Below are 20,118 nucleotides of genomic sequence, written 5' to 3' on the forward strand. Positions count from 1 at the left end.
TTTTGGTAAATAAAGAGTTGATACTTTACCAAAATGGATTAAGATAACCACATGATCAGCTGAATTTAGAATATCTCTTTGTTTTGATAATATTTAGCCTCATCAAATTCTATATATATTTTTTTACCTATTTGATAAGGGATTTTTTTTTTTTGGACAAAATAGGCTATTTTTTAATAATAATATAGATAAAATATTGTTTAATAATTTTTTAATACATTGAAAATATTAAAATTCAACGGATGATCAAAACCATGTTTACTTTGAATTAGTCACAGGCAAAAATCAAACTGTTTTCATTGATAAAGAGTTTACTTGTTTGATTGACTATTGCTTCTAAATAGTTTTAGCGAGTTAGTAAACACAAATGTTGGAGGTAAATAATCACTCAAATTGAATCGGATTCTTTTTTACTACTTTTTAATTAGAATAATACTTATATCGTTGAAGAAAATTGCAGCTCACTCCAATAATGTAATTCAGGAATTAGTTTATATTTTTAAAAAATGAGTGTTATTTGAACGACATGATAAATTTATTTTAGTAATTAATGTGATAAATGTTATAAGTATCATGTAAATTACCACATCGATTACATGTTAATTTGAAAATATCTTATAATAAAAGTAATAAAAGTTACCCTGAAAAAAGAAAAAAAGAAAAAAAAAGGTTTACCCCAACAATACCCTCGAGGAAATCCCCATCAAAGTTTCCAGCGCGAATGGGTTCCACACTTCCACGAGGCACAAGTAGAAGCGAGTAATATGGACTGTGAGATACCGTGGCAACCATCACATTCATTCCCCGTCAAACTAGCTTTTTCCCCTCTCGTTCCATTTTGGATTCCGTAACCAAAACGACGTCGGAAGACAAAGGCCGATATAAAACCTCAAGAAAAATTGTCTCGCACGCGCACAGACAGACAGAGAGGCTGATCGAGAAACAAGGTGAGGAAGCTCAATACACTCCAATCTTTTTCCTGAAATTTTTCGTTACGAAATTGTTTAGGGTTTCGTTTAATTCTAAATGTTGGAGATCTAAGAATACAACTAAAGGTGATTCTCTCTCTCTCTCTCTCTCTCTCTCTCTCTCTCAATTGCTGTATTGAATGCTCTCTCCGTCTAATTCCTGAGAGAAGCTCGGAACGGAGAAGAAATTTGTGCTTGAAATGTACGTTTCATCGTGATTGTACTTCTATTTTTTTTTTTATCAGTTTCTCGGTAACCAAACGGGTAATGAAAGGTTCGAAATTGGTTCTGCTTCTCCTGATGTTTGTTAGGGATTTCGGTGCGCCTACCTAATCGTTTAATAGTTTCTTTCTTTTCATCCCGTTTTTTCAATGCGTTGGTAATTACTTTCGTTTTAACCTACGTAGGGAGAGATATTGAGGTTGGCGAGGCTTTATATTGATTTGATTTCTGTTGGTGCGTATAAGGTTTAATGTTCATTGGTTCACCAAAATCACAAGCTAAGCTTCAAAATTAAACTTTAGAATTTACAACTCATGATTTGAATTAGATTTATGTACTCAAAGTTAAATGGGGTGATAGTTTCTTTTATTTTTCTTATATATATGCTGTTTGTAATTTGTTATGGCTTATGGTTGTATTACTTTTTCTTCAATCTCTGAGGATTGTGCTAATTTTCAGCGATTATGAATGTGAAGTTGTTTTGACAAATATTGAACACTTGTTTTTGCTTGTAGGTGGCAATTATTAAATGCTCAGATTATGTGAGAAATTTGGAGAAGCCGGTTTAATTTTTGGTTATTTGTACTGGATAAAGATTCAGTTGTGTTGTTGCACTGTATTTTCATTATGAGTGGTGCTCCTAAAAGATCTCATGAGGAGAGTGGTCATTCCTCATCTTCAAAATACACACATGAGGATTCTGGCGCATACCCCAAGCTGTCATCGGCAGTTTCTAGCGAGTATCATCCTCCCTATGAAGTGGGTCAAGATGGTCGGATGCCAAAGATTCCGCGGACTGAATCTCGTGATGCAGAGAGAAGATCTCCTCTTCATCAAGCCTATAGGATGCCATCTTCTTCGAATGATTCACATGTAGATCATTCTGAAAACAGGCTGGAACCGAGGGATTCCAAGGATAGTAGAGATCTCCGATTTGAGAACCGTGATACAAAGACAGAGACAAGGGAGTTGTATAGTGAGGCCAGGAGGGAATCTCAAAATGCAAAGGGTGAAAAGGATGTAAGATCTGAAAGTAGAGGGGATGATAATAAGGAAACAAGATATGATAGGGAAAGTTATAATGATCCAAAAGGTGATATGAAGATGGAAAAAGATGGTTATGGTGCAGCAAATAGTCTCTTGAATTGGAAGGAACCAAAAGAACATCACAGGGGAAAAAGATACCCTGATGCCTCAGGTGGAGGTATAAATTTCTGGCATGTTCCACGTGGTAATTCACAGAGCCCAGTTGAGGTAGGAAAGGAAGGCTCCACAACTGAAGAGAGGGATTTTGTGGAGGCTCACGAGGCTGTTGGGGAAAACAAACTTGATTCAAAGGGTGAAGAGAAATTGAAGGACAAGGATAGAAAGAGGAAAGATGTGAAGCATAGGGATTGGGGGGAAAGGGATAAAGAAAGAGGTGATCGTAGGGGTGGCATGCAACTAGCTAATAACAGCAGTGAGTGCAAAGAGTCAGTTAAAGAAGAAAGAGATGTAGAGAGGTGGGAGAGGGAGAGAAAAGAGTTTTCAAAAGACAGGGAAAGACTAAAAGAGAGGGAAAAGGATCATACCAGGAGAGACTCATGGAACGGAGTAGACAAAGAGAGTTCTCACAATGACAAGGAAGTAGGAGATGGATCTTTAAGAATGCCAGAGCAGGAAAATCCAGCATCAGATCAGAAAAAACAAAAAGATTTTGATAGCTGGAAAAATGTCGATTGGGAAGCAAGAGAAAGGAGGAAAGAAAGCAATGATATTGAAGGAGATAGAACTGAAAAGCGCAATAGGTGTGACGACAAAGAATCAGATGATGGGTGTGCAGATGGTGAGGGGGCCACTGAAAGGGAAAGGGAAGTTTATAATTATGGAGTTCAACATCGTAAACGAATGCAACGGTCAAGGGGCAGCCCTCAAGTAGTTAACCGTGAGCCCCGTTTTAGGGCTCGTGCTCAAGAGAATGAAGGGTGCGTCATGTTTTTTCCTTCATTGCCCATTTAATTAAAAGCTTATTTATCTTAAAGGATCTCTTTTGCATCATTTAACATTGTTGTATATGAAAATGAGCTCCAGAGATCCATTTCTACATACTATCTTCTGGATAAATATTTATTTATTTTATCATGATCATGTTTGTTTTGCATCCTTGGATTCTGATATATATATATTCTGCCTGGTGGTGTGTGGATCTTGGAATGAAGTTTAGATTACTTGAACTATGGATTGAAATTCTATTGAATTGCCTAACTAGTTTCCTGGTTTTTAGGACAGACAATAGTTATTTGGCCTCTATAAGATTGAAAGCATATGGGTGAGACATAGTTGTTGTCATCTTCTTACACTGCATATTTTGATTCTATTTAATTCATTACAGAATATCATAAGTGGATCATGAGGCAAAAATTACTGAAATCTAGCACCGCCTTCGAAGAAGATCCAGTGGTTGGACACAAGTTTTAGTGATATTATTTTCTTATATGTGGTAAAAGCTTACATCAGGAGTGACAACTTTCAGATATGCTTTTTGTCATGCTGTGGTACATTTTTGGTGTATATTTGATCATTTCCTATCCTTAAAATTATGATCTTTGAAACTGCAAAAATTATTTGGCGTGGCTTTGTCTTGTTATTGATTCAGTTAAGAGTAGATGCCATTTGCGTTATATGTCAACTATGTTTAAACCAAGTGCTTGGTCCTGTTAGTTTCTATTTGATGGGTATTTGTTATTGTTTAATGGAAATCTTAATATATTTTTTCCTTTGGCGGTTAAAAAAATAACAATTTATTTGCCATCTATGTTTTGCAGATCTCAAGGTAAGCTGCTGTATTCTGTCTTGTTGGATAAAACTTCTTTTCACTCACTGTTAGCAGGATCTGTGCCCTGGTGAAGTAATTCAGATTTCAACGGAAATTTCTCCCATTTTTGCAGCTCCAGTTTACCTTGCATTTTGTGATATTTTATTAGCATTAACATGTGTACTTCTAGTATTTACTTTGTGTATTAGAGTTTAATAATTCATGACAATCAGAATTTATATTATTTTAATCAAGCTTTTACTTTGCGGTGTTAGCATTAATCTCTGTTGTTTGATATGTATACATTATATTTTTGGAAAGTAGTATACTATTTTCAATGATTATCATATAGATTATACTGCAAGACTAGGGAATATTCATTCATGTGGATTGTCTGCACACACAACACTATAATTACCTTCTGGGAGACGCAATTGATAAACCTTAGTGGATCCTTTTTGGAGGCCCCCCTAATTAGTAAAGCTTAGATCAAACCTATCCAATTTTTACAGTGCGGTGGTTGGCTGTTCATGGACTAGCTGTACCTAGCATCTTTTTTTGGGGGGGTTTCAATATCGGCAAGGATCTCTTTTTTTCTTCTTTCTTTCAGTATTGGAAGAGGCACGAGCTAATCCAACTTCTTTTACTAGATGGAGAGAAGGCTGGTGGGGACTAGAATCGGTAAGAGGTCAAACTAGAGTAGAGGTATGACTAGAAGTAGCAGCGACTTCCCCCTGTTGAAAAGATGTTACCAGTTGAGAGAGTAGCGGGTGTTTTTTTTTTTTTTTTGACATGTCCGCACAAGAAGGGGGAGGGGGATTTGAGAGTAGCGGGTGTTGCTTAACTCTGCAGGTGATATAACGAGATAGTAGCTGTTCTTGCCTTCTCCTAAAGGATGAATAAGCTTCTCCATATTATAGGGTTGATTACCACTCACATTTGACATTGTCTTCACTTCATTCTTTGACTGCTGGAGGCTTGTGGTAGAGGTTTCTCTTTCCCTAGCTCGAGAACTAGTTGTGAACTTTAGCAGGTACTCGAACTAGAACACTGTAAACTCAGACTTTCACTCTTGCTGGTGTTTGTTTGGTTACAGGTCATGTCCATGAACCCTGCCTGCCCCAACACGAAACTTCCTGTAGTGTACAAAATAAACTTTATAGCTGAATACAAAGTTTCTTCCCCCCACAAAAGGATAAAAACTCAGCTCAACAGAAGAACATAGTCCCAAGTCATCAACTATGGTGCTCCCTTCCCTTTTTGTTTATTTTGTTTGTTTGTTTTTTTTTTTTTTTTTTTTAGTGTGGGGTGGTGATTGGTCCTGCAAGGTGGTTTGCAGGGTGATAAAGAACTTACAGTTCCTTGCTATTAAAACCTGAAAACTCATTCAAAAAATAATCTTTCTTGTGATCTGCAATGCTTCCAATATTTAAAAGTACACCTTTCTTTACTTATTATGCAAACCAAACTATTTCCTGAATTAGGCGATGCGACTATCTTCCCTACAATTTGGAAAATAAGAGGCATAAGAGCAAGTACCTTGGAGAAGCTCTTCTAAAGACACTCAAACTAAAGAAGAAAGAATCTGATAAGATTCTTATGCTAATATTATTTGTTTGGGCGGAGGGGATTGCATGTGTTTATTGGAACTTTTGAAACCAAAAGATCTAGGAAGCTAGTTGTAATATGTTTTCACCTTGACAAATTCTTTTTTTTTTTTTTTTGATAAGTTTTAGCCTTGACAAATTGTGACCAACATACACAGCCTGGTTCAGAGAGTTAAAGTTCTTAATGAAGACAAACAAAAATTAAAGTAATTTATATGGTCTAAATTTTGAGTAGGGCTTCCCAGAAGCTGGTAAAATCTGAGCTATCATTCTTCTTTAACCAGCACTAGTTCTAATTAATTATAGATTGTAAGAAATTGAATCAATAAATAGTGGTTGAATAGTGAAAGATTTTTACTCCCTTTCCTACTTCCCTTATGTTATGACACATTATGAGCCATTTTATGTTAAAATGGAAGTTGATTGTTTTCAATCATGGTGTCTTTAGGTATTACTTGTTTCCTGTGCATGTCTATTATATTCTAAATCAGGGAGTGTTTCAGGTAAAGCTGAAGTTTCTTCCGTTGTTTATAAAGTTGGTGAATGCATGCAAGAACTGATAAAGTTGTGGAAGGAATACAAAGCTTCGGAAGCTGAAAAAAATGGAGAAAGCTCTTCAAATGGTCCCACTCTTGAAATCCGGATTCCAGCTGAGCATGTCACTGCTACAAATCGCCAAGTAAGGTCAAGCTGCTTAATGTTTATATGAAATTGATTGATGAGCTCTCTATAATTTGTGTGTGGTGTGTGTGTGTGTGTTTTTTTTTTGGGGAGGAAGTATAGGTGTTTTGACATTTTAGGCTAGCTCTTTTACATGGCCTAGCAACAGGGACCCTCCCTCCTGGTCTGAAATTGATAGATTCCTTGTATTCCTGGAGTGGGAACCGCAGTTCCCTTATTTGCTCCAACAGAGGCTACCTAGACTATGTTCGGATAGGGTGAAATTGTGGCGATCCTCTAACCACTTTCAAGGTTCTCCAAGTTACATCCTAGGTTGCAAATTAAAAGCTCTAAAAGCTAATTTAAGAGCTTGGAATGAGGAGGTGTTTGGCAATATAGAGAAAAAGAAACAGCTTAGAAACAACTTCTTTTGGCTAATTGTGCTGAAAAAAGGAATTTGTTTTCTCCTTTTGATCAACTTGTTTAGAATCTCTTTTTTGCCTTATTCCCATTATTACTGTTATAGGATTTGGGATTGCAACTACTTATCAAAAAAAAAAGGATTTGGGATTGCAACTTAACTATGCTTCTGTTAGCAATGCTGCATCTTCATTTTGAGTTATTTAAGCCATTATCTGCAGGTCAGAGGTGGCCAGCTATGGGGGACAGATATATATACTGATGACTCGGATCTTGTTGCTGGTACGTGGTCTTATTGATAGCATTAGTGTTGGTTTTGTAAATTATTGAATTTAGTGGTACACAAAAATTAATATTAAAGTTTCCTCCTGTTCCAGTTCTTATGCATACAGGTTACTGTCGCCCCACAGCTTCTCCTCCCCCACCTGCTATTCTAGAGTTACGCGCTACCATCCGAGTGCTACCTCCACAAGATTGTAAGTCTATGTTCAACTCTACCTAGCTTTTATGCATGAATTAGGTGTTAAAAACACCTACAGTAGGCACTTTCATACATTGAAAGTTGACATTACGAGTAAGATGCCACAATTTAAGGTTTAATTGGTTGTTCACATTTAGGAAATGTTAGGGTTTTAGGGCTTTTTGAGGTTGTAAGAGAAGTTTCTTGGGTTCTTATCAAATATGGAAAGGAAATAACTATTTCGGAAGCTTAATTGTCCGGGTCTGGCTGTAGTTTGAAGTGCTTGTAAAAAGTGCAGAAGTTTAAGGAGAGAATAAGAATAAAGAAAATAAGGGGATGGCGAAAGAGAGGGGTTTAGAATTAGGGCTGCTCAGAGGGTCGGCCCAAACCAGCGGAACTGCCCATTCCGACTCACCATGAAGGGTGGTGGGTGGATAAACTTGATCCATGGGTCGGCTGGGCGGAATTAAAATTTAAATCTCGACCCTGTCGGATCGGGTGCTGGGTTTAGGGGGTCAGTACACAACAAATCCAACCCGCCCGTGTGTATATATATATATATATATATATATATATATATATACTAAACTATTTTTTCACCATAGAATTTTGAACCAAACATGCGACCGAGCCTACTTTCTTTCATTTTTTCAGTTTTCTTCTTCATTCTCAATTTCTCACCTCCACAGTGTGACCTCTTCTCTCTCACTCTCTACTCTGGCCGCTAGTTTTTTTTTTCCTCTTTCTTCTCTGCTCCAGCCGTTGTTTTCTTTCATTCTCACAAAAATCGTAACCAGCGCTACTCTTTTTCTCTCGCACTCTACTTCGGCCGCTAGTGTTTTTCTTCCCGTTCTGTTTCTTCTCTACTCTGGCCGTTGCTTTCTTTCATTCTCACAAAAATCCTAACCCGTGCAGCTCTTTCTCTCTCATGCTCTCTTCAGGTTTGATCAATGCTAGAGGTCAATGTACCAATCTTCAACTGACTGAAGGGGTTGGAACAGTTTGACCAACTCCCTATTGTCGAGCGGTCAGTATAAAAACTGCCCCCCAGTGGCCTTTGAGCCGACCATCGGTCGGAGCTGAGTACCGACCCAAGGGTGTTGGTGCTCAGCCCTATTTAAAATTTAGATGCTAATGAAGCTTCGTGTTGTAATTTTCAATTCCATCTCACTCCTGAATGTGAGACAATTACAACTGTTTTATAGATTGGCCAACTTCTAAACCTTTGATCAAGCAAGCCCTATTCCTACATTAAGGTTTTGATCATAAGAAGACTTCTAAACTTGATTTAAAGGCCTTGAATTGGTGTAAGCCTATAAAACTTCTCTTACAGCAGGGCTTTTAGAGGAGGTAACCTTACTCAATTCCCCCCTTGTAAGCATGTTCCTGATATTTGGTTAATTGTGTTGTTGTGGTGATTGTATTTAGTTACAGACGTGTTTTGGGCTTTTCCTGTCATTAAAATTTCTATTTTATTTTCAATAATTCTGCTTGTGCTTTGTTTGTCTAACTCTTGCACTTCTAACATTTTATTAGGTTACATCTCCAATTTGAGAAACAATGTTCGTTCACGAGCCTGGGGTGCTGCAATTGGTTGTAGTTACCGTGTTGAGCGTTGCTGCATCGTGAAGGTTATAAAAACATCTAGTTAGATTCTGTCTTGTTCATTGATGTCTATTTGAAGTAGTTGGAATTTCTCTAGTTCTCCATTTAATTTTGGACATGATTGTCTAAATCAGTGGACTGTTATTTGGAATGTACTATTAGTTTCATTTGGCTCTCTAAGTGGTATCTATATAATTTATTCTAGTCTCTAGCACACTCTTAATGTTTTGTCTTTACATTGTTTTCTTTCGATTTCAGAAAGGAGGTGGAACCATTGATCTTGAGCCTTGTCTTACACATACATCAACGGTAGAGCCTACCCTTGCTCCTGTGGCTGTTGAGCGGACAATGACTACCAGGGCTGCTGCTTCGGTATTGCTGACTTCTTCCCTTCAATTAACCATTTGGACTTACATTCTCAGATTTACATGCATGTTAGAACTTCTTTTACATGCCCTGCCTATATTATGATTTTTGTTTTTGTTTTTGTTTTTAAAATGTTACAATATCAAAAGTTGGCTTTTCTGCATGTTGGGAACTCTTATTTACTTGCCCTGCCTATATTAGTTTGATTATATATATATATATATATATATATATGAGTAATGCTAAATTCTCAACTCTTATCCTACTTGCATACAATTGGACTGATGTGGTAGTGTCCATTAATCCTTAGAATTTTTAGATAAAAGCATCCAAGGGCTTATGAACACTACCACATCAACCTAGTTGTATGGAAGTGGGATGGGAGTTGAGTACGTAGCATTACTATATATATGTTGTGGTAAGCTGTGCTTTTTTCATTTTTAAGACATGTTTATAGTTGGGCATGTGGATTCTCATTTCTCCAAGCATTTAGCAGACTAATTTGCAAACAATTCCTTGGGGCTAACCCACCGGCAAAACCGAAGTATTACCCGATCCGTGTGAAGGGGGTGTTTTGTACGGGTCCGAGGTTTACCGTACAAGGATGGGTACACAAAGTGGGCCTGTCTTTGAGGAGTTCCTTGTCATAAAGAATTAAAAAAAAAAAGAAAAAAAAAAAAGAAAAAAAAGAAAAAAAAAAAAGACTTGAAGCAAGCTTGTACTGTGCTATTGTTAAGAAATATACAAATTTTGAATGCATATCTGCAGCGGCGGGTCACTTTTGTGGAAGATTTAAATGAAAACTAGATGAAAGAAATATAATATAGTGATTGGCATTCATAGTGTTTTAAAATATTCTGAAGGTTACTATTGCCATTTGGCATAAGCATCATTATATTCGTGGAGTTAAGATTTTCATTTAATAACCTTCTTTTAAGGTGATTCATGGGGGGGAGATCCATTGATCACTCAATGAACGATAGTGAAACCTAGATAAGCCAACAAAGAAGTCAAGCAACTCTTAGATCCTCGAAACAACTTTATAAGGCAAGAAGGATCAAAAGATGGTCTATTGCCTAAAACTTTGTGCATGAATATTGATTGTTAGTAATTATGCACTCTATTATTTAATTGTTAAGTGCAAAATAGAATTATTTAAATGATTCCTTGCATAATTGCAAAATCTAATTTTAAAATACAATATTATTGAATATGAAATTTCCAGATTGCAATCTTATCATATATACTTCTAAAAACACAACATTAGATGGTAATGGGTCTCATGGTAGCTTTCATTCTTCAGAATGCGTTGCGGCAACAGAGATATGTTCGAGAAGTTACAATACAGTACAACCTCTGCAATGAGCCTTGGTATGCTTTAAAAACCTCTCTCTCTCTCTCTCTCTCTCATCTTTTTATTTTTATTTTTATTTTTTTCATGAGCCTATGTTAATACTTTGAGATGCTTAAGTAGAGCTTCCAAATATTTGTGTTCTTGGAACTTGTATTTGATATTGTTGGTGTGCTGGAAGGGTCGGAGGTGGCTTGAAGCTATGTAGCCTTGTTTCAGGCAAATATAACCACATTTAACTACTAGTAGATGCAATGCTTCGTTTAGCAGCTTCTATTGTTCTCGTTGCTACCACTTTTTTTTTTTTTTTTTAAAAAAAATTTCTTTTTATTTTTATCATTCTTAATGATTCTTGCTCTCATCGTGTATTTGTTGTGAATTTTTCAGGATTAAGTACAGTATAAGCATTGTTGCTGACAAGGGTCTGAAGAAGCCCCTTTATACATCTGCACGATTGAAGAAGGGAGAAGTGCTGTATTTAGAAACACATTCGTGCAGGTATTCTTCTTATTAAATGCTCATCCAGCTTAATTATTTATATATCATATTTCATGTTTTTAAGAGACCTCATAGTTTATAGCTATTGTCTGATGGTACATACCCCCGGAAGCTGTTAATGATATGGAACCTGAATTTCTATTTTTTGCTCATTTCTAGCTTGGTGTCCCTAAGCTAGCAATCTTTCTCAGGTTTAATCACGAAGGCTTACTTGGAAACGTTCCAACCCCCCCCATCCCCCCCCCCTTTTCTTATCAATGCAGTTAAAAATTTAGCTTCTTATCAATGCGGTTAAAAATTTATAATTTCTTCTAATTGTTTTTCTATGATTGGCTGGAAATTGCTTTCCAACTTCTATATTTGTATGCTACGGATTCATACACTCTGTATAGTTATGCAAATATATAATTCTGGAATTTTGAGGTACTGGAGGCTGAAGTCCATGTGGTTACTTTCTTGTGTTCTCTTATTGTTTGAGTTATCATCTGAAGGTATGAGCTCTGTTTCACCGGAGAGAAAATGGTGAAAGCTATAGCATCATCTCTGGTGCATGACATGGAGACAGATAAGTCTCAGAATCATCACTCACATTCCACAAATGGCGAAAGAAATGATTGTGATAACACGATGATTGATGTATTTCGATGGTCTCGTTGTAAGAAACCTCTTCCCCAGAAAGTCATGCGATCGTTTGGGATCCCACTTCCCATTGAACATATTGAGGTACTTCTAGTCTCCCCCTGCATAATTTCAAGACATGGTTGCTTTTTGTCACACAAATTGTCCATCATTCCACTATTTCTTCATATTTGTTGATTTGTATTCTTTTGAATGGGATCTTGTTCTGCCTAAATAGGTATTGGAGGAGAATCTTGACTGGGAAGATGTGCAGTGGTCACAAACAGGTGTTTGGATTGCTGGAAAAGAATATACACTCGCTCGGGTGCATTTCCTGTCAATGAATTAGTTTTTCAATGTCTGCCTTCACAAAAATGTATTTAGAGAACTATTTTAATCCTCATCTCATGTACTGAACGAGTCTATTGAATCGAAATGATGCAAGTTTTAAATTACCAAAACAACTCTTATTTGTTTAGTTCAAGAACATATCTACGGCATGGGATGGATGGAGTACAATGTATAATGTTTCAATTTTTTTTTTTTTTTTGGGTAAGTTAATCGTTCCCTTTTTAACGAAAATAAATTACAAAAATTCACCCGACTTGCTTAGTTTTTAATTTTTCTTTTTGTTTTTTCAGCCATTTTATACAAAACCATAAGCGGCAAAGGATGAACAAACCAATCTTTAAATAAGAGATAATAGCAAACTTGGGTTCTTAATGAATAAGTATTACTGTCGTTACTTAATTATGTTCCTGTATTATTTATGTAATTCATCTAAAAAATGAGTTCTAAAATTGATGACGTTACACTTTATCTTAAAATGTCAAAATTTTCAAAATTTTAACATGAAAAACCATTTAAAATACACAAAGTTCGCTGACATAAAGCAACATGCAGCTTTACAACTAGAGTAATATTACACTTCATAATCATTCATTTAACATTGGTTTATATAATGTATTTTATGGGGCCACCACTTGTATATATATATTTTTTTTAAAATAGCTGACACAAAAAATCACTTAAAACATGCAAAGTTGGCCAACATGAAATAGAGTAGCACTACTCTTACAACTTCGCATGAACATTACTCTTACTTTTCACACATGCATACAGATTTCCACCATCTTTGAGCTATACAACTAAATAAGCATTATTTACATTTTTTTTTGTTTTTTTTTTGACATGCACATTGATTTCAAATAGTTTTCTTAGGATATGGGCAGAGAATATTCAACACAAACACAATAGAAGATTCCAAATATGAAGACAGAAAACCTAGCAGTAGATGGCCATCTAAGATTAGTATATGCCCAAAAATAATGTTATTTAGTACACTGTTATACGACTATCATATAACAGGTATGACATTGCAAAAAAAATTAGCCCTTTTTTTTAGGACTAATTTTCAGTACCACATCAACACAGTCATATAACCGTCTACTAAATAAAATTATTTATCCCAAAATGCATCTTGAGAGTAGTATTGCATTTGATTGCTAGTGCCATCGGTCACCACTCATCCCAGTTATTTAGGAAGTCATCCCACATTGCAGAAGAAATTGACTCTCGTGATGAGAAAGCAACTTCATCCTGGATTGGAGAAGCCAGCTGCATATCAGGGTGTTCATCAAAATCAGGCACTTCATCCACTACCACCGCTTCAGCACTAGTGAACAACCGATCATTTCTTTCCTCACGCCGAATGTAATTATGCAGAACACAGGCAGCTATAACTATATCCCTTTGTATATGGAATCCATATTGAGGGGCAAGTTTGAGAATTGGAAATCGAGTTTTCAACACATCAAAAGACCTTCGCATGACATTCCTTAGATAAGCGTGCCTGTGATTGAATAACTCCTTTGCAGTTCTCGGTAGCTGATTGGCACCTCTATATTCATGAATGTGGTACCGAGCTCCATGATATGGAGCAATAAATCCTTCCATATTTGAATATCCAGAGTCAACAAGATAATATTTGCCTGAAACAACATAAAATCATCAGTTAAATTGTACCATTTGTGATATTAAGAAAGAAATATAAGATGGTGTAATCAAACCTTCAGGAATTTGAGGGAAATTCTGATCTGGGTCATCAAGGACCGCCCTCAATATACGCGAATCTGTAACTGAGCCTTCCCAGCCAGGATAAATGAATATGAACTGCAGGTCAAACGTGCAAGCTGCCAATACATTTTGAGATAGAATACCTTTCCTATTACGAAATCGAGATTGATCTTTTGCAGGGACATGCGCAGGAATGTGCATGCCATCAATGACTCCAATACAATCCTGAGAGAGAAAAAAGAAAAAGGTCAACAGCATAACATGAAGCATATGAAACAAATCAGATAAAGCAAGTGTTTAAAAATATAAACCTTAAAATATGGGTAAAATCTATTATTTCCAAAGATTTCAGGAGGAGTGGTGTGCGGGGGTGGTTGTAGAAATTCACGTGATAGTGACTTGATCGCTTTCAACACATTATTGAAATGCCGGCTAATGGTTTCACCTGAGTGTTGAAACCGCTCTTGGATTACTCTGTTGCGTTCATTATGGCCAATGATGTTCAAAAAAATTGCCAGCTGCTCCTCTATCATAACCCCCGCTGTATCACGTAACATGCCTCTTTGTCGAAGAATGTCACATAACTTGTGAAATACATGTTTATCCATCCGAAACATTTCCCAACATCCATCATCATCACCATTCAGCAGTTCAGTCATGAAACTACTTCCACGGGGCGACAAAGTACGAGGAGGCTGCTTAGTTATACTATTATAATAATAGTAGCCAGCTGCTGCTGCAATTAATTCCATCTCATCCAATTCCAAGTCATAGTCGTCCATGCTGGCTGGTTTATCTGTAAAAATAAGATAAAGATACAGTATTTGCAACACAAGGCAACTTATTGGTATACACAATCAATTGCTCTTGGAAGTATTTCAATCATGTATTAAGGCCATAGTTAATGAACAAATAGAAGCTAAGTCTGCTAACTATCATTTAAATCATCAAGCCAAAAGTGACACAGCCAGAAACTACGAAGTCGAACTAATTACAAGCAAAAAGAGTTCCTTAGGAGTCTGCTTGATTGTACAAACCATAACTTTGAACCAAACAGAACAAAACCAACAAGCTGGCTCAATCCACTCAACCAGAGGAAACACCAGACTTTCCCTGCAACCATGGCAACCGTTTCTCATTTTTAAGAGATATGAAAGTTTCTCTGGCATTGGGGTTCTCAAATAAATCCAAAGCAAAAAAGTAGATCCTTTGGTCAAGACATTGCATCTCATCCAGTACTTTTATGCATTTGCTAATAGAAAACCGGTCCTCATTCTTCATAATTGCAGTTGCCCTCATTTTTGAAGCAGCTGCTATTTCTAGCATAGCATCCACTATAGCATCACCAGTAGCCTTGCGACTTCTCTTCCGCCGACCTGAACTAGATGGTATCCCAGACTGACGCTTATGTCCATCTAACATGTTAGCATCATCTCCAGAGCCCGAAGAAGCATCCTCATCCACAAAATTCATTGGTGCACTAAGATCAATAGACATGTTTTAGGTCTCAACACATCAACTGAGATTTTTTTTTTTTTTATCCCAACTGTTGTCATTCCAAAATAACAATAAAGCCCATAATCATTCCAATTCTCTACTATGACAAAAAAAAAAATCCATATCCCAAAAGAGGAAAAAGCATCCAAAGACACATCAGAAACGAAAAACACAAATAAGATAGGTGTAAATCTGAAGAAGAAAAAAAAAAAAAAAAACAAAGAAGTACCATGGGTCCATCATTATTTACTATTTATATAATTCAAAATTTCAATAAATCACTCTCATGAATAATAAAAATGAAAATAAGAGAAGGATAAACAAATCCAGATTAAAACATAAAGAATTTACTTATCAAAAAATAGATAAGAATGTGATCATTTCTATGCAATCATTTTCTGGTAACTGATGACACATAACCAGTTGAACTCTGTTCCTTTTATGATTTGTTTCAACTCATTTCTATCAGGCATTCCATTCCCAAGTGTGAATCTTATTTTTCCCTTTATTTTTCTTTCCAAAAAGAAAAAAACCAGTTATTTTATTTCTTTAAGTAAACAACAGGAAGACAAATTAGACTCTGCAGTAAGATTCAGAGGCATAACGAGGGAGGGAAAATAACACACACCTATATCACCCTACATTCACTGGAGGTTCCCATTTCAAACTACAATATGCATGCTAACCATTATCTTTTCTGTGCACTCCCTGCTTTGCGTTTAATAACTATTTTATTGTAGCTGTTGATTTATTTTCTTTTTCCCTTTAAGAGTTTCTACAACTTGGAAAACATTAATATGTAAAACATGCATTACAATATTAAGGGACGTGGTTCTGTAAATGTTTAAACTGAAAAAACAAGTATCTAAGCCTGAAAACATTAGTATAACCATGTCAGCAAGGCACATTACTAAGCAAAGCAGTATTAACCAACTGGTCTCACAATATAGAAGCATATCAACTTCGGTCAGGAAAGAAAAGAAGGAAGAAGAAATGCTCAAAGCACAATGTTCATATATCACTTGCTTACCAACTTAAGAGGTTGCTTGAATAACAAAATTAAAAGCATAAGACACACATTAATAATAGAAAAGAAGAACACCGTTGTGTCATTCAACTGATTAATGGTTTGCGTTTTCCTTGTGATGGACCTGTAAGGAGGGTACATGCCAAGTATCCACTTGGGATCATGTCTTTTAGGGCTATTCTGGATGTACAATGCAATTTCGGAAATAATCTTCCATTTCAGTTGGAAAATGCAGTCAGATGTTTGGGGTAGTATACGTGATCAAAGGGTAGTAACTTATCTCACGGGAGGAAGCTTTGAGCAGAGTTACATTACTATTAATGGTGGCTCTGCGATTTCTTATGGGCACACGTATCCCACAAATGCAAAGCTCAGGTTTTTATATATTTTTTATATTTTATTTTATTTTTATTTTGTTTGTACTATCATTATTACAATAAAAAAGATCCACCTAAAACTTTCTGGCTACTTGCTGAGACAAATTAATTATAAAGTATTGCATGTTCTTCTTTCCTCGTTGCAAACGAAATTAAGAAAAAAAAAAAAAAAAAGATCTTAATCAAATAGCCTGTTGCATAATCTTTATGGATTTCGTCATTTCACCAATTCGGGACTAAAAAAAGATTCTTTTGAATTTTTCTTCTCGACCGATTTCAAGCAACCCAAGAACTTACAAATACAAATTCCAAAAAACAAAAGGAAAAGAAAAACAAGTACAAATAAAACAAGATTTCACTGACAAATCTACGGAAATATGATAAGCGAGAGCAACAGAGAGGCAAAGGGCGACAGATTCTGAAGATCACAGTTGACAAAAACATGTTACACAGTGTTTGGTTGCCAATAAAATGTAGGACAATGCAAATAATAAAACCCTCTGCATCTAAAACAATGATTTGGGCTTACTTGAGGTGGCTTATTCATATTCTCGAGAAATTAAATCAACTTCACACAAGAGATAAACCCTTTCATATTGATTATTCCTTTTTCCATTAATTTTCTTTGTTTTCTTAGCAACCAAACGGAGAACTAGTTAAAGAAAGAAACCTAGATCGGCTAAAAGCAAAAGAGAAGACAACATGTATGATGAGGGGTTGAAAGGAAAAGGCAAACTCACCCAGATTGCTTGTTGCTTTATACGTTGGGGAAAGCCCAAAAGCCCTTCTCCTCCTCCTATTCCACTTCACTGTTTCTACTGATTAGAATCAGAATGAGAACCAATTGCTCTTATTTCTCGGCTTTTATTATTATTATTATTATTTTTGGAAAAGAGGGAAAAGGAAAAGCCATGCCCAAACATGAATTAGATGAAGAAAATAAAAGAGAATTTATGTACGAATAATGCTATTAGCTTTGTTTGGCCAATGTTTATTAGCTTTCCGATCTGCTTTTATTTAAAAATTAATTAATTAGTTAAGGATCAATAGGTACGTTTACCACTGAGATAAGTCATAAAAAAAATATAATCAGAGTTGAATATTTAGAATTATTATTGATGTTATTAAATACCTCACGTGTAGTTGGTCCGGAGATCATTTCATAGGCAAATAGATATTCAGTAATTTTATTGTTCATATTGTTGACAATTTTTGTAACACATGAAAGAACTCCTATGATATCCATTTGTCTAAATAAGTCTCGAGCATTTCACTCTTTATTTTATTTTTTATTTGTTTTGCATAAGCAATAACAAGGGGAGGAGGAGGAGAAGATTACACGCACAAAAAGAGCTGACAATCTAATAATAAGCCTCAATAGAACCAAATCAATATGGATAAATATAAATTAAAAGAAAATGTGTCAAATAAATGACATGGTCCTATGTATTATTGAAATAAACGCCAAGAAAAATGGCCGTCAGTTAAGGCAGTTTGAGATATTGTACTAGAGATGACACAACCAAGTCACATTGGAGCGAGAACCACAATAACAAGGGGGCATTGAAGGAGGTCAGATTGAAGCTACTGGTGGGAGGCATCAACTTGGTGTTCGGAGAACGCCTAAAAAAGAATTGCAACAAGATCTGGCGATCACCATAGGGAAGAAAAAAAAAAAAAAAAAAACAAGAAACCAACTATGGGGATTCACTGTAGTTTTGTCCAAATGTAAAATAGGTTTTTTCTATTAATTTTGATGATAAAGTGATTATAGAAGGATCTATTTTAAACTTGAGTAAAACATAACCACCTTATTTTTGAAATTGAACATCCAAGGACTAAATCAAAATTAGATAAAAATTAAACTTAAGGATTAAATATGATTTTCCCCCATATATATAAAAGAGTAGTGAATAGTTTGTCTTTAACAAGTTAATGATCAAAAATCTTTTCGGCTTTTGACGTCCACATGCATGAACTTGCATTTTCTTCATGCGAGTGGTGAATGAAGCATCCATTGGTGCTAAAATTTTGTATGAATTAGTGATAGAAGGAAGTAAATCCAAGAAAGCTTCTCACTTCTTCCGATCCAAAGTCTTAATTGTCAGTCGGCCACTATTTAATAATTTTAAAATAACCTTACTCTTTAGACACAATATTTCATACCGATTGATATAACGTATTTTAATTGACCAACACTTTAAATTATTTTAAGTGAATAACATGAAAAGTTGCTTAAAACACATCATGTTAGCCGATATGAAATTAATGTAACAAATGGGCATTGTTCAATGTTCATAGCTTTAATCTTATTATGTATCATCCATCTAATTCTTTTAGAGGTCAAGGCAAATTAAGCTTAGAGAAGTTAAGTTATTGCTCATGAAAGAACACATTTTGAAGCTTGCATAAAAGATTTTCACCTCTTAAAGTGGTTAAATTATGTGATACACACTCAACTTAATAAATGAGAGATGTAAGCAAGAATATATATCACATTTATATAAATTGGCACGAATCTTCTGGAGTCTTTCTTAGGACTTATAAATGTGAAAAACTTGTTAGCTAGGCTTTTATTATTAATTACCAAATTAATATTCTGTGTGCATTTTAATTTTCTAACGAAGAATAATCCAATTACGTACAGAAGGTTCTAGCTACTGGCATGGCCGGGTGTTCTCAGGTTAATGTGGAGCACTTTGACCGTTTCTTTAAAGAATTTGACTTAAGGAGCTTGGATGAAGACAAGGAAGACAAGGACGCGTACGACCGCATCATAACCACTACCCAGGAAAATTCTAATATTGCATGCTTAGAGAAGTCTTGATCAGAACTTTCTGACATAATTTCAACCGTTTCTTAATTAATTAGTGGAAAAAGGGATGAAGAGGGATAATTAGTTTATATATATATATATATATGTTTGGAATTAAGGTTGAATCTCTTGAATGTGGCCAAACAAATCCATCAAATTAACGTTAATTCTCAGTTATGGTTCCCTAATTAACAAGTTCTCATGATCTGGCTAGTTTTGTAACACACAAATTAAAATGATAAATCTAGCTAGGAGTAATTAAAAAAGATATGACTAGCTACCTCATGACTCAACTCCTTACTCCGATGTTGAGAGAAGATTGAGAAACTAACATTTAAATTAATCCTTAATAAATTTTTTTAAAAAAAATCAATATATGTTTCATTTAGAGTAACAGGTCAAATTGTTGAATAATTATATATAGGATACTAATATATATATAATATGTAGCATTAATTACTCAGGAATAAGCAACCTTACCTTCTTTAATATGAAACTTCAATTCTAAGTACTTTTGAAGAGGTCATGAGGGATTAAAGTTGTCTGTCTCACATATATAAATGCATAAGTGACTTGTCATGACAGTTACATGCATGTTAGAACAAGTTTTCTGTGCAGAAAATTTTTTCTTTGTATGAAGTCTACAGGGTTTAGCGTAGTGGACCTGGACCCCCTATATGGAAGGTTTCATGGCGGGCGGGCTTCATGCAAGTACATATTCAAGTTCCTCCTGCGCGCATGCACCGCATGACTCGAC

The 20,118-nt window shown here is 35.5% G+C and overlaps 2 protein-coding genes across 2 annotated transcripts; one reads left to right on the forward strand and one right to left on the reverse strand.

Annotated features, from left to right (window-relative positions):
• The first annotated feature begins 830 nt into the window (after positions 1–830).
• On the forward strand, positions 831–12,047 carry LOC132183781 (uncharacterized). Its single transcript, XM_059597198.1, has 11 exons — positions 831–947; positions 1,706–3,154; positions 6,087–6,270; positions 6,893–6,953; positions 7,049–7,147; positions 8,668–8,762; positions 8,995–9,108; positions 10,406–10,473; positions 10,841–10,951; positions 11,443–11,674; positions 11,808–12,047. The coding sequence occupies exons 2-11, from the start codon at positions 1,818–1,820 to the stop codon at positions 11,916–11,918; spliced, it is 2,412 nt and encodes an 803-aa protein (XP_059453181.1). The 5' UTR covers positions 831–947; positions 1,706–1,817; the 3' UTR covers positions 11,919–12,047.
• A 720-nt stretch (positions 12,048–12,767) lies between these two features.
• LOC132185857 (uncharacterized) lies at positions 12,768–17,463 on the reverse strand. The gene is made up of 4 exons (XM_059599658.1): positions 17,287–17,463; positions 13,957–14,441; positions 13,639–13,870; positions 12,768–13,560 (listed from the first exon to the last, which is right to left on the reverse strand). The coding sequence occupies exons 2-4, from the start codon at positions 14,425–14,427 to the stop codon at positions 13,088–13,090; spliced, it is 1,176 nt and encodes a 391-aa protein (XP_059455641.1). The 5' UTR covers positions 14,428–14,441; positions 17,287–17,463; the 3' UTR covers positions 12,768–13,087.
• Positions 17,464–20,118: the final 2,655 nt, after the last annotated feature.

Source organism: Corylus avellana, chromosome ca6 (genome assembly GCF_901000735.1).
Source record: "Corylus avellana chromosome ca6, CavTom2PMs-1.0".
Classification (NCBI taxonomy): Eukaryota; Viridiplantae; Streptophyta; class Magnoliopsida; order Fagales; family Betulaceae; genus Corylus; species Corylus avellana.

Coding starts and splice junctions, on each gene's coding strand:
- LOC132183781 (XM_059597198.1), top strand. CDS start 1,818: ATGAGTGGTGCTCCTAAAAGATCTCATGAGGAGAGTGGTCATTCCTCA. Junction 6,954..7,048: donor TGACTCGGATCTTGTTGCTG/GTACGTGGTCTT, acceptor CTCCTGTTCCAG/TTCTTATGCATACAGGTTAC. Junction 9,109..10,405: donor CTACCAGGGCTGCTGCTTCG/GTATTGCTGACT, acceptor TTCATTCTTCAG/AATGCGTTGCGGCAACAGAG.
- LOC132185857 (XM_059599658.1), bottom strand. CDS start 14,427: ATGGACGACTATGACTTGGAATTGGATGAGATGGAATTAATTGCAGCA. Junction 13,871..13,956: donor GATTTTACCCATATTTTAAG/GTTTATATTTTT, acceptor TTTCTCTCTCAG/GATTGTATTGGAGTCATTGA. Junction 13,561..13,638: donor TTTCCCTCAAATTCCTGAAG/GTTTGATTACAC, acceptor ATGTTGTTTCAG/GCAAATATTATCTTGTTGAC.